Consider the following 13,414-nt stretch of genomic DNA (forward strand, 5'->3'; position numbering starts at 1 on the left):
GGGATGTCATTTTTAAAGAAAATGAATCCTGGAAGTGGGACCAGGCTGAATCTTCCAAAGATGCAGAATTGACACTTGAAGTAGAAGAACCCACACAGATAAGAGAAGTTGCTATCGAGTCACAAGTTCCAGAGCTGCAGACATCTCCACACGGTTCACCATAGAGGAATGAATCTCCATTACCAATTGAGCGTGAAATCTCAAACATGAGGCCTAGATGAGCTCATAATCTAACTGATCTTTATGAAACTACAAAACCAATAGAAGAGTATGTTACACTATATTGTTCATTGTTGACTAGTGACCTGATTAGCTTTGAGGAAGCTAACGAAGAAGACAGATGGAGAAAAGTGATGGATAAGGAGATTCAATCCATCGTGAAGAACAAGACTTGGGATCTAACAAATCTCCTAAAGGGCCGCAAAACTATTGATGTGAAATGGGTCTACAAGACTGAAAAGAACGCTCAAGAAGAAGTTCTGAGATACAAAACAAGACTTGTCGCCAAGGGCAATAGACAGAAAGAAGTGATTGATTATGGAGAATACTTTGCCCCAGTTGCCAAGCTTAAAACCATCAGATTACTAATTTCACTATCAGCACAAAATGGATGGAATATTTACCATCTAGATGTGAAATCAACATTTTTGAATAGTTTTTTGGAAGAAGAGATCTATATCAATCAACCATCTAGATATGTGAAGAAGGGAAAAGAAGATAAAGTGTACAAGCTGAAGAAAGTACTATATGGTTTGAAGCAGGTACCTCGTGCATGGAATATGAGGATTGATGACTATTTCCAGAAAAATGGATTTGAGAAGTGTCCCTACGAACATGCATTATACATGAAGATGGAGACAAACGAAAGCATGTTGATTGCCTGCCTATATGTTGATGATCTAATTTTCACCAACAACAATCCAGAAATGTTTGCTGCTTTCAAGAGGAGCATGGTCAAAGAATTTGAAATGAGGAATATTGGCCAGATGGCTCATTTCCTTGGCATAGAAGTCATGCAAAGCGAGAAGAGAATCTTCATCTCCCAAAGCCACTATGCAAACGAAATGCTAAAGAAGTTTGGGATGGAAAAATGCAATCCTGTGACAACTCCAGTTGAAATGGGATTGGAGTTGAGAAAAGATGAACATAGAGATGTTGACCCCACATATTTCAAAAGTCTGGTTGGAAATTTGAGGTATTTGACATGCACTAGACTAGACATACTCTATGGAGTTGGACTTGTCAGCAGGTACATGGAGACTCCTAACCAGTCCCACCTGAATGCAGCAAAAAGGATACTCTGTTATGTCAAGGGTACCATCACCGATGGTATGTTCTATTCATTAAGAGATGATTGCAAACTTATCGGCTATTTAGATAGCAATTGGAGAAGGGATCTTGATGAAAGAAAAAGCACGACTGGATTTACATTCTTTATGGGAGATACAGCGTTTACATGGTCATCAAAGAAGCAACACATTGTAACGTTGTCATCATGTGAAGCTGAGTATGTTGCTGTCAGCTCAGCTATTTGTCATGATATATTAATTAGGAATGTACTGAAGTATCTGTGATTTCTTCAAAATGACCCCACAGAAGTCTACATCCACAATCGATTAGCCATTGCACTTGCGAAGAATCCAGTATTCCATGAAAGAAACAAGCATATTGATACTCGGTATCATTTTATCAGGGAGCATATTAAGAAGAAATAAATGGATCTTATGTCTTGCAGAACGTATGATCAAATTGCTGACATTTTCACAAAGCCACTCAGACATGATATTTTTGTAAGATTGAAGACAATGCTCGAAATGAAAAAACTAGGAGAGTCAAGTTTAAGAGGGGATGTTGAAGATCAAACTTGACGATGGGACTGTGGCAACAAAATTTGACAGTGGCAGCTCCACCAATCCCAGCCCACTATTGTTGAATTTGCTCTGGAGTCGGCAGCAACCTCACCAACCAGCCCACCATTGTTGATTATAATCTTCACTTAAAGTCAGATGCTTAGCTATAAATAAGGGTGTGTGTGTGTGTGTTTGTAATGTAATATGTGGTGTAGAGAGGATGAATAACCAGTGAGTGAGAGAAATTGTATTTTTGAGAATTTTCTGTATTTTGTTTCAGATTATTTATTGAAATCAATTAAGTGTATTTGTGTGTAATCTTCATTGAGTTTCAATCACAACCAGTGATTGAGTAAGTCCCCTCCACCCATCAGTGCACATTTTTTTTAAAAAAAATTAATATAATTTTATATTTTATTTTATTTACATATATACAAAAGTGCTTACTTGCCTCTCTCTCTCTCTCGTCCACCATGCAAAATTGTCCAATCACCTTTTTCACTCCTTTCTCTTTCGTCCACCGTTCAAAACTCGTTGGACCATCCACCAAGTTTTACGACGCATCATAGTGTGAAATAAAGTTCTCTTTGAATCATTATTTAATATTTTAATATAAAAAATAAAAAAAAAAAAAAAAAAAACTCGTAATATAGGAACCTTACATTTCCACATGTGTTCTAAAGTTAAGTGGCATGCTTCCCTTATTCAAAGGTAAAATAGTAAGTTTAAAAAATTAAAATATATGCACACAAAAAGTAGTGTCACACGCATCATCGCATAAAAATTACATGTCCTGAATTTATATATAAAAAAAAAATTCATTTTTATTTACTTTATGATCAAACTACATTTTTTTTTCAAACAAAAAAAGTGACGTTACGATCATTCTACTCCTATGAATAATTAAATTAATTCTATTAAATTACTTTTAATAATAAACACAAGCAACGTGCATGTACACTAGTGGGGTTGAGCCTTAGGCAAATAGAGTTTAAATCAGATTTTGTTTTGTTGGAGGAGAGAAAAACATGCATGCTTAATAAGTGGCATTGCCAGGATCAAAATTTACCTTCTCAACCAAACAGATAGAGAAGAAAAATTACACTTTGGAAGAATACTGCCTTGCATGGTTGAATTTGATCCAAATATTAGTTGGAGTGGATAACCTCACTTTAAGGTTTTCCTGAGGATTTAGAGGAGAACTAATCCTCATCGCTCCCACCCCTTAACCAATGAGTTTGAATCGTTCCTATCCACAACCCTTTTCAAAGTTGCCAAAAACTAAGGAGCCACATGTCAGAATTAGGAGAGATTTAGAGGCTATAAATTTCGTTTGTAAGAAACACTTTTCTCATATTAACCTGATTTGATTTTCAAGTTTTCTCGAAACAAAGAATGGCAGGCCAAGGTCATGACATGAGGCACAACCCATCTCACGATTTCCCCAACCAGGGTCAGGTATACATATTAGCCCCATATACTGTTTATATTTCGATTGTTGATTTACTCTACTCTCATGCAGCTGAGCAGAGACGACTACATAAGCCAACCATCCCATCAGGCATCCCATGGATCACTGAACCACCAGGGACTCGACAGTTCTTTTCAATCCTCTGCCCATAACAATTATGAGCTTCCCAATATTGCGCAGTCGGCCAACAGCTTCCTTCACCAGGCAAACCCTAATCCAATTCATTCTCACTCCTATTCTTTTTCAATTCCAACGTAATAATAATAACGATAAAAGGCTTCGATCTATTTGGGTAATTAATTAATAAATTATTTAAATGGTACGTGACAGACTGGAGAGCAAGTGAAGAACATGGCACAAGGAGCAGCTGAAGCTGTGAAGACCACGCTGGGGATGAATCCTGACAACAGCAACTTGAACAACCCAGGCACCGCCAACCGTTCAAACAACCCCGGCGCCGGCGTCGGCGCAGGCACCACCAACCGTTCGAACAACCCCAGCCACCCCAACAGTTTGATTTAATCCATCACATTAATTAATTTCAAGTGCTTCACTAATTAATTAATTAGTGGCTATATATTTATATTTAATTATGAACATGTTGATGTGAATCCTCCATTGTCCTTTTGACAGCTGTGATGGGATTATATATTTATGTATGTATTTGGTGTTTTTGTTTAGTTTCTTATAATGTGAGAAAGCGAGAGATCAGATTGTGATTCCCTCTTGTTTTTTAATTGTTAATTAATGGAAATAATTTTATTTAATTTGTCTTTGCTTTGGAATAAAGTTTTGGCATTCTATATTGAATGTTATGTTAGTCTAAGATGAAGTTGTGATTTCTCCTATTGATCAATTGATAATGCATGGAAATATGCACTCTCTCTCTATAGACACATTCGAGTGCATTCTTTGATAGAAAATTTTGTTGGTTTGAAAGTTGAAAGTATACTATTTTGGCGTTAATTAGTTGGAGGATTATTTAGGGCTATTAATTATGGATTGGCATATAAAGGAAGGGATCGACTTACATATAAATTTTCTAAAAGTGGTAAGGTCTTATTTAAAAGATGATATTTCGCTTGTAAAAACAACAAGCAAAATAAAAACTGCATTGTTTTTTACAACTAAAAGTGTGTAATGCAACCGCTTAATATTATAATATTTACTAATTAGGATCATTTAAAATCACAAATGTAAAAGTGTTTTTCAGAAAAAGTATTGAATTTAATAAAGTACTTAACTGAAAAAGTGTTTAAAGTTATAAGTGATTTTTGGTTGTGTTTAAAATAAGTTGTATTGAAAACATACTTTTAAACTAAAGATATTAATATTTTCCAATAAACACTTTCGTTAATAATCATTTTAATTAACAACTAAATATTTTTATTAAATAAAATTATATGATATTATCATTTTTAATTAACAATAATCTTGTAATTAATGTATATTTATAACATATGACTATAATATTAATTTATGATGAAACCAATATTATTATTTAAATTTTTTTATTTATTTAATATTAATTTAAATTAATGGATGATTCTTCTTTGTTCCAAAACTAAATTATACTCATTAACTAATGTGTCATAATAGATGATAAAATAACGTGTGATTATTTTTAATAAATTTTAAATAAAAATACTAATATTTTATAATTAAAATTTTAATTGACGATTACATTAACTTTCAACTAATATTTAAATATTTCCTATTAAATTAATATAATATTGTTTAAATTTTTTTTAATTAGTGATAATCTTGTTATTAATGTATATTTATAATATATGACTATCACATTGATTTATGTTTAAATAGTATTACTAATTAAATTTAAAATTTTAATTTATTTAATTTTAGTTTAAATTTATTGATGATTATTTTATTCATTCCAAAAATTGAACTATTTTTTTATTAATAATTAATACATTATAATATATAGTAAAATAATATATGATTATTTTCTAAATATTAAAAAATTTTAGTTTTTTTAATGTTAATTTAAATTTATAGATGATCCTTTTTATTCATTTCAAAATTGAACTATTTTCCATTAATAATTAATGTGTTTTAATATATAATAAAATAATATATGATTATTTTATTTTAAATTTTAAATTTTAAAAAATTATATTTTTAATTAATAATTTTTAATAAAAATTTAAGTATTTTTACTAAGTAAAAATAATATAATATAATTTTTTTGTTAACTAATCTTGTTCTTAATGTATATTTAGAACATTATTATATTAATTTACATTAAATAATATTATTAAAGGCAAAAGACACTGACCTCCCCTAAAGTGTGACAAAAAGACAAAGACTTCTTTTGAAAAAATTTCAAAGACCTCCCTTGAGATTTTAAGAATTCCAATGGCCTCCCTAAGGTTTGAAGGACACAAACCTTCTCTTATATTTTGCTAAAAGATAAGTCTTTTGTGAGGAGATCTGCCAAACCTGAGGGGAGACGAGTGTCTTTTGCATTATTTTTAATTCAATTATTTTTTTTTAACTTTTAAAAATTAACTCAAATTAATAGATGACTCTCCTTCATCATTCCATAATTGAATTATACTTCATAAATAATTAAAATATTATAATACATAGTAAAATATTATATGATTATCTTCTAATATATATTTTAAAATTACCAAAAAGCTCCTAAAACTTTTTATATTTATAAAATTTACCTCACCTATAAACAAACTATCTTGAATTACTTTTCAAAATTCAGTTAAAAAGTTCTCAACAAAATGATTCTACAAAAACATTTTCAATAATAAATACTTGTTATAGTAAAAGTCAAATATTACTTTTTTTTTTGTAAATATATTTATTTTAAATAATAAGTGTTATAAGTACTTCTATTTTAAGTGCTCTAGACGGAAGCAAAATTTTCTAATGCACAATCAAAGTTATACACAACTCACTTGCATAATTAATGACAAATGTATGAGTAGTTGTGCAAGTATGTCATGTAGATAATTGCGAGAAGTGTGTAATTCCACTAGTTAGATAAATTATATAATTCTTTTCGATGGACTATGGCCTTATGGAGATTATTTAGTGATGCTACAATGAAGATGTTGAAGTTTTTCTATCTCTATAAATCTACAGCAAATGATTATCACCTTCTTCTGCATCATCCATATTCCTTAAATATATTGGATTTGTTCTTTTCAGTTTGTGCAACATTTATTAGATTATCCCTTCTTTAATTAAATATTTTCTTCAAGTGTGGCTCTACAGACGGTTAGATTTAAGCACAAGCCAGTGAGGTAGTGTCGCATGGTGCTAGGATGCATACATTAGCATAATGTCACCTACCACATGTCTCATTGCAAATCTTTCAAAAAAAAACAAAACAAAACAAAATCTTGATCATCTATAGTAGGCCATTTGTCAACATCATGGAATGTGTGTTTCTTTTGAATGGTTGTGGCCAAATGTCACCATATGTGTTAAAGGATTGGAACTAGTAAGGGGTTGCCACGTAGCCCACAACTAGGACAGTGGGTGATGTCACGCTGATATCATCTTACCACGCGTCTATATTGTTGATTTTTAGGAAAAAAAAAAAAAAATTTGGTCTTTTGAAGTGGGCCACGCTAGGGGTGACACGAGGTAAGTATGTGGTTATTAGATCTATGGTTGTTTTGGACGGCCAAATTTTAGCCACACCAGCAATCCTTGTGTGAGTGGATCCACCAATGAAATAGTGCGATGTGGCATCAATTTTAAACCCCGAGTTATGTCAATGTGATGTCACCCTGTTACATGTCAACACTCGATCAATTCCCAGCTTCCCTTATTGACTAGGTTGACTCGGGTTGACTCATCTAAGTGGTTCACTCGGTTCGTTAACTAGTTCAATCAGTTTGGCCTAGTTGAAATCCCCTTATTTATTTATTTATTTAAAATATTCTTTACTTACAATAAATCATTAAAATCATTAAAATAGTAAAAATTGCACAAAAATCATGAAAACATCTAGAAAAATCTAGGTCTCTTAGGAGTCTTTAAAATAGAAAAATTAAAAAAAAATAAATTTAAAATAAAACAAATTTGAGAAATTTTGGCAAAAATTCATTAAAATCCTTGAAAATTTGCGTGAAAAAAAAAAAAAAAAAAAAAAAAAAAAACACCAACACGCACACATAAACAGCGCCACCCTGACCATAAGGTTGTTGAGGTGTTTGCCTAGGGTCCCCAAATTTTTTTTTAATGTAATACTGTTAACATTATTTATGATGTTCACTTCTCTTACATTGACTTTTCCACTATCAAGTAAATGAAGTTTTTTCCAAGATTATTGTTTTTAGACTAACCGAAGTTGTTGATAAGTTGGTCTCCCATGAACAAGGCACTTTTATTCCTGAGCATAGTATTTTTGAAAATATTACACTTACTCAAGATATGGTTCAATCTTTGCACAAAAAAATGGTTTGCGGCAATGTGATGGTAAAACTCAATATGGCTAAGGCTTATGAAAGAGTGAATTGGAATTTTCTTTTGGAGGTTCTTAAGGCTTTTGGTTTCTCTAAGAGGTTTTACAAGCTCATAAAAAATTGTGTGGAATTCCCATGATTTATGTTTTGATGAACGCAACCTTTAAAGGGTTTTTTCAATCTACGAAAGGCTTGTGGCAAGGGGATCCACTCTCTCTTTATTTATTCATCATAATGCAAGAAGTTTTGACAAGGTTGCTTAGGAAAAGCTATGAAATTGGTCGGATTAGTCAATTTAATCATCTGATTGGGGCCCTATTGGTTTCGCATTTGCTATACGCGGATGGTATTCTTATTTTTGCGAATGGTGGGAAGAGGTCTATTAGAAATTTAGTTTACGCTCTAAAAATGTATGAGAAGTGATCGGGTCAAAAAATCAATAAGACAAAATCAGCGTTATTCCTTTTGAAATACATCACTTTTGCTCAGAAGCGTGGTTTATTGAGAATCACGGAGTTCATGGAAAGTAAATTTCCAGTTACATATTTGGGTGCGCTTTTGGTGTTTAGAAAATTGTCTTCCAGGACATTGGAGCCTTTTGTGGAGAAGATTAGAAAGAAAATTGCAAGGTGAAAATCTAAGTTGCTCTTGCAAAGTAGAAGATTGATTTTATTAAGATATGTGTTGTCGAGCATGCCTATTCATTTGATGTCTGTTATTAAGGTTTCGCAAGTCACATATTCTCGCATTAACTCTTTTCTTTCTAATTTTTTATGGGGAAAGGTGAAAGAAAAAAGGAAGATTTATTGGCGCTCTTGGAGGAAAATTTGTAAACCTACTTCGGAAGGAAGTCTGGGCCTGAGAGATCTTAAGAAAGTTCAGAAATCTCTTCTTATGAATTTTGCCTTCATATTGCTCACCTCTAACAATTTGTGGGTAGGTTTTTTCTGAACTAAATATTGCAGAAATGATCATTTATTAATAAGGAATGGGAGACCAAATGACTCTTAGTTCTGGAAATCAATTATGGTCACCATTCTAGAAGTTATGGATAATGTTAAAATTTTGGTGAGAGGTGGGAACTCTTCTTTTTGGTTTGGCAGGTGGCTATCATTAAGCCCGTTATCTATGAGCACTGAGGATATTTTGAACAAGAAACTGTGTATTAAGGATTACTGGCTGAATAATAGTTGGAACTCTGATTTAGTACTAGAATTGGTTGGTGTTGAGAAAACAATCGAAATTTTGCACCAGGTGCCGGCTAGTAAAAGTGGGCAAGATATTTTTGTTTGCTTAGAAGCTTGCCCCTAGCGGTAATTTTTCTACAAAAACGGCTTGTGAGGCAATGAAGAGAAAAAGTGATAATTTTGTGTTGAATGACTGGTTTTGGCATTTTTTATTACCCAGAAGAATCTCAATGTGTTTATGGAAAGCCTGGTTTAGATGCTTCGCTGTAGATGATAGAATTCAGGCCAAAGGAATATCGATGGCTTTGGCTTGTGATTGCTGCGTTCGGAGAAGCCAGGAAAACATTGATTATATTCTTTCTTTAGGTGAGGTGGCTTTAAAGGTTTGGTGTCAGGCTAGTGTGGCACTGAGGATTTCTTTCCAATGATCCCTTGTAGTGACTCGAAAAATTATGGTATTTAAATAATAAAGAAGAGGAAAAGTAAATTGTATCTTAATATTTAAACAGGGTCTCATCGATGAACATAGGGGATTCGTTGACGAGAGCACATGAGGGGCTCATCGACAGGGATGTGTCTTGTTGACGAGAAGATACCAAGAGAGGTTTGGGCAATTCTAAATTTCATCGACGAAGGGTGAGAGTTCATTGACAAATTGCCTTCTTGATCTCGTCGACGAAGTGACGTGAACTCGTCGACGAAGTGACGTGACTCGTCGACGAAGGCTAGTATATAAATAGCCCTAATTCGGATTGCAACGCATATTTTTAACGCAAAACTTTCCTTTCTCTCACTCCTCTTCAGTTTCCACTCCTTCTCTCTAAGTTTTTGGGCCAGATTCTCGCCGGTTCGATGATCCGAAGCCACCATGACACTCTTGGAGAAGTTCTCTACAAATTTACTGGAGTGAATCATTGGTGAGGCTAGTTTAGATTCTATCCCAAATTTAGGATAAGGGGTTTTATTCAGTATTTGACTTTCCTGCAATTATAGGAATTGTAGTAGTCAAGAAAATACTGAAGTTTTGTTCTGGGGATATCATTTTCAGGGTGTTGAATGGGGAACCCTACGGATGCAGGACTGATTATTTTAGGAGCTTTTCAGGAATCAGGTAAGGGTATAAACTAAGTTAGTTGTTTTATGAAAATATATTTTTAATTTTATAGCATTTGATTTCAAGAATATATATATATATATATATATATGTGCATTATGTTTGGGAAATACTACTGTAAATGACTATATGTTTTAAATATACGTAACACCCATTCTGTGTGCCATGAGTAGAATTTATTATGAATTACTGTTTTCTGGGAACATGTTAAATAGTACAGAATTTTATCGGCGTATGGGCCAAGATTTTTACATGATATATCAGCGTATGGGCCAAGGATATTCCCACATTATATGCTGGGGTACGGGCCGAGTGTAAGAACCCGAACTGTGATAGGTGGGTTTAATTTAATTAAGAGAGGAGTAGAAAGGTAATTAAACAGGCTTTGTCGACGAAGCCAGAGTTCGTCGACGAAGGCATCATATTTCTCGTCGACAAGGAGCAGGTGTTCGTCGACGAGGAGAAGTCGAGAGGTATTGTGAAGTGCAACGAAATTCAAGGTTTGTCGACGAGGAGAAGCCAAGGGGTTTCGAAAAATCGGAAATCCCAGGCTCTTCGACGAGGTCATGGTCTTGTCAACGAGAAGACTATAAGGCCTCGTCAATGAGGATGCAATTCGTCAACGAGAACTGCTGAGTCAAGGGTACTATAAATATCCATTTTCATTACTTCTTAGCTAAGAAATCTCATTTTCTCTCTTTATCTCTCTAGAAACTTTTCCTACTCTCCATCTCTCTAGATTTCTTCTTTGTTCATCGCGAGAATTATTAATCCAAAGTTACCACGAGGATCGTGGAAGGATTCTCTACAAGTTCTACGAATCAGATTTTCGATTCGGCCATTTTTGGGTTTTGGCATAAAATCGAGGTAAGACTTGATTTTCAATTTTGATTAGGTAGTTTTGTAGAGAACAGTGTTGTGAGTATTTTCTGTATTGTCGGTTGTAGGTTTTGGAACTTGGTTCATTGTTTAGGGGCCTTAAAGTTCGGGATTTGCCATTTGGGGGAAAGGTAAGGGGAATTGTGTTTATATAGGTTATTTTCAAAATCAGACTCGGTAGAACTGTGGTTCACGGTCTTGTGTGTTTTGACTACCCATTTGGGGGGATTTAACAGGTAAAACTATGAGTCTTTCATGATTACAATTTTGGAAAAAAGGGGGCGACGGGCTGCATCCCTAGTTTTGTTAAAAACCGAATGTATATGTTGATTTATACTGTGTTATAAGGATGGTCGTGCCTTGACTTGTTTAAACTGTATGTGTTTGGAAAACCATGATTTTAGATTACCAAATGGGTGTGGTTTGTTTGGTTATATGAGCATACATGTTTATGTTGTATTTGGTTGAAATGCAAGTAGGAATGTGGTTCCGAATTTGTTCCAGGTACTGAGAGTATCTGGTTCTATATCCGAGGGCATATGAAATCGCTGGTCATGTTTGATAAGAGTATCTAGCTCTATATTCGACGGCGTGAGCCTTACCGGCTGATCACCGAAGGGTGTGGATCCACCAGTTTTGCACCGATACGATGCCATGAGAGGTGAGGTATAGCCATGTGCCGGTGGCGCTGTGTTTCGCGGGTTGGCTACTGGCTAATGCCGTATGTCATGGGATGGCTTTGGGCCGAAGGGTATGACGACACTGAGATTGCTTGATCATGTGTGTGTGCGTGTATGCACTGTTGTGAAATTAGTACTGGAACTATATTTAACTATGTATGTATTGTTGTCATGATAACACTCAAATGCCACATACCAATATAACTTGTATTCTTCCTTACTGAGAGGTGTCTCACCCTTTCTGTACGTACATATTTTTCAATTCCTTCGAGTAACCGAAACTAGCGTCCTTGTGTCGGGAGCGTAGTGGCCGGTGTACTGTGGGTAGCGCTTAGGTAAGTGCTAGGACTTATGTTTTGTAGATTTCCGTTTTGAGATATGTTGGGCACCCGGTTGTACGTTATATGATAGAGCCTTGTTCCTGCTCTTGTATAGACTCTGGTATGGTACCATGTATGTATAGAATGACCTTTTTCCATTACATATATTCTGTTGTGTTTGGATATGTATAGGGTGCTTGGGAACCCCACGGGATCGGATCCTCATCCTTTGTATTGTATCTTTGGATGTTTTGTTGGATAGGGGGATATGTTAGGTTACATTCTCACCCTTGGGTCCCATTTATGGGTTCGGGGCGTGACACTGAGCCTCTTATTTGATATGTAATATGGCATACGAGTCGTGATTAATAAAATATGAAATGTCAGTGTAAGGGCCAATGATTTTCACATTATATATGAAATGTGATATGATGATATTGGATTGACAATTATTATTATGGAATAGCAATGTATCACAATTTGAAATATGTTATATGTTATCAGAACCTAGTTGGCTTGGTTTAGGCTTGCACGAGCACAGTACCGTAGCTATGTGTTCATGATCATTATGATATTGTGTTATCGTCGTTGTACGGGGCAGCGTGAGAATGGATAGTCAATGTGGTTTATTGAAGTATTAGCGCCCCTGGTGTACGGACCATGTCTGGCATACCCATCGTACTTATAGACATTTACTTTGACTTGGCAGTGGTTAGCCAGCCATTATCAGGTCTTGCCTTCGAGCCACACAACCCAGTCATGTGGGGATAAGACATGACACTAGCCAACTAACCTTTCAGGTTTGTTTTGTATTATTATCATATGAGATGAATTATGTTTATGGAAATTCAGTATGTTCTATCATGATTATATATGTTTTTCCCAAATATGATACAGATAGTTTGACTAAATATGCTTATGTATGCTTTTATGTATAACGCGAAAATACTCACGTTGCCACACACTGGTACTAGTTTATTTCCCTTACTGAGAGGTGTCTCACCCCCAAATTATATGAACATTTCAGGAGCTCCAGATAGGAAAGCGAATAAAGCTCTGCAGCATTAGAGTTTAGCCATTTTACCCTGTCTGAAGGGTAAATCTTTCGCTAGGGTCAGATGAATTTTTGGGTGATGACCCTAGGGTTGGTTTGATTGTTTTGGGATATATATGATGGTTGTAGTAAACTCTGGTATTGTGTTGAATGGTAATATGGAATGTATATAATTTTACGTTTTCTACTGCTTAGGCTTCCGTGTTGCATTTCTAATGTATCCCTGGCACCCACGGGTTCAGGTTGATAATGAACTACTAGGTTTATTATATCAGTCTTATTATCATGGGAAAAAAATGGTAAATAAGAAGGTCGTTACAGTTTGGTATCAGAGCCTAGGTTACTAGGTTCTGGTAGACTCTAGAGTATAGAGAAAACAATACCAGAGTATAGGAAAATGATTTAAGG

At 34.5% G+C, this 13,414-nt stretch overlaps 1 protein-coding gene across 1 annotated transcript; it reads left to right on the forward strand.

The window, feature by feature from the left end:
- The first annotated feature begins 3,245 nt into the window (after window positions 1–3,245).
- On the forward strand, window positions 3,246–3,843 carry LOC131158502 (uncharacterized). Its single transcript, XM_058113372.1, has 3 exons — window positions 3,246–3,308; window positions 3,373–3,525; window positions 3,652–3,843. Exons 1-3 carry the CDS (start codon window positions 3,246–3,248, stop codon window positions 3,841–3,843), a joined length of 408 nt encoding a protein of 135 aa, XP_057969355.1.
- The last annotated feature ends 9,571 nt before the right edge of the window (window positions 3,844–13,414 follow it).

The sequence above is a fragment of the Malania oleifera genome, chromosome 6 (assembly GCF_029873635.1).
Source record: "Malania oleifera isolate guangnan ecotype guangnan chromosome 6, ASM2987363v1, whole genome shotgun sequence".
In the NCBI taxonomy this organism is placed as follows: domain Eukaryota; kingdom Viridiplantae; phylum Streptophyta; class Magnoliopsida; order Santalales; family Ximeniaceae; genus Malania; species Malania oleifera.

Coding starts and splice junctions, on each gene's coding strand:
- LOC131158502 (XM_058113372.1), top strand. CDS start 3,246: ATGGCAGGCCAAGGTCATGACATGAGGCACAACCCATCTCACGATTTC. Junction 3,309..3,372: donor ATTTCCCCAACCAGGGTCAG/GTATACATATTA, acceptor ACTCTCATGCAG/CTGAGCAGAGACGACTACAT. Junction 3,526..3,651: donor CCAACAGCTTCCTTCACCAG/GCAAACCCTAAT, acceptor GGTACGTGACAG/ACTGGAGAGCAAGTGAAGAA.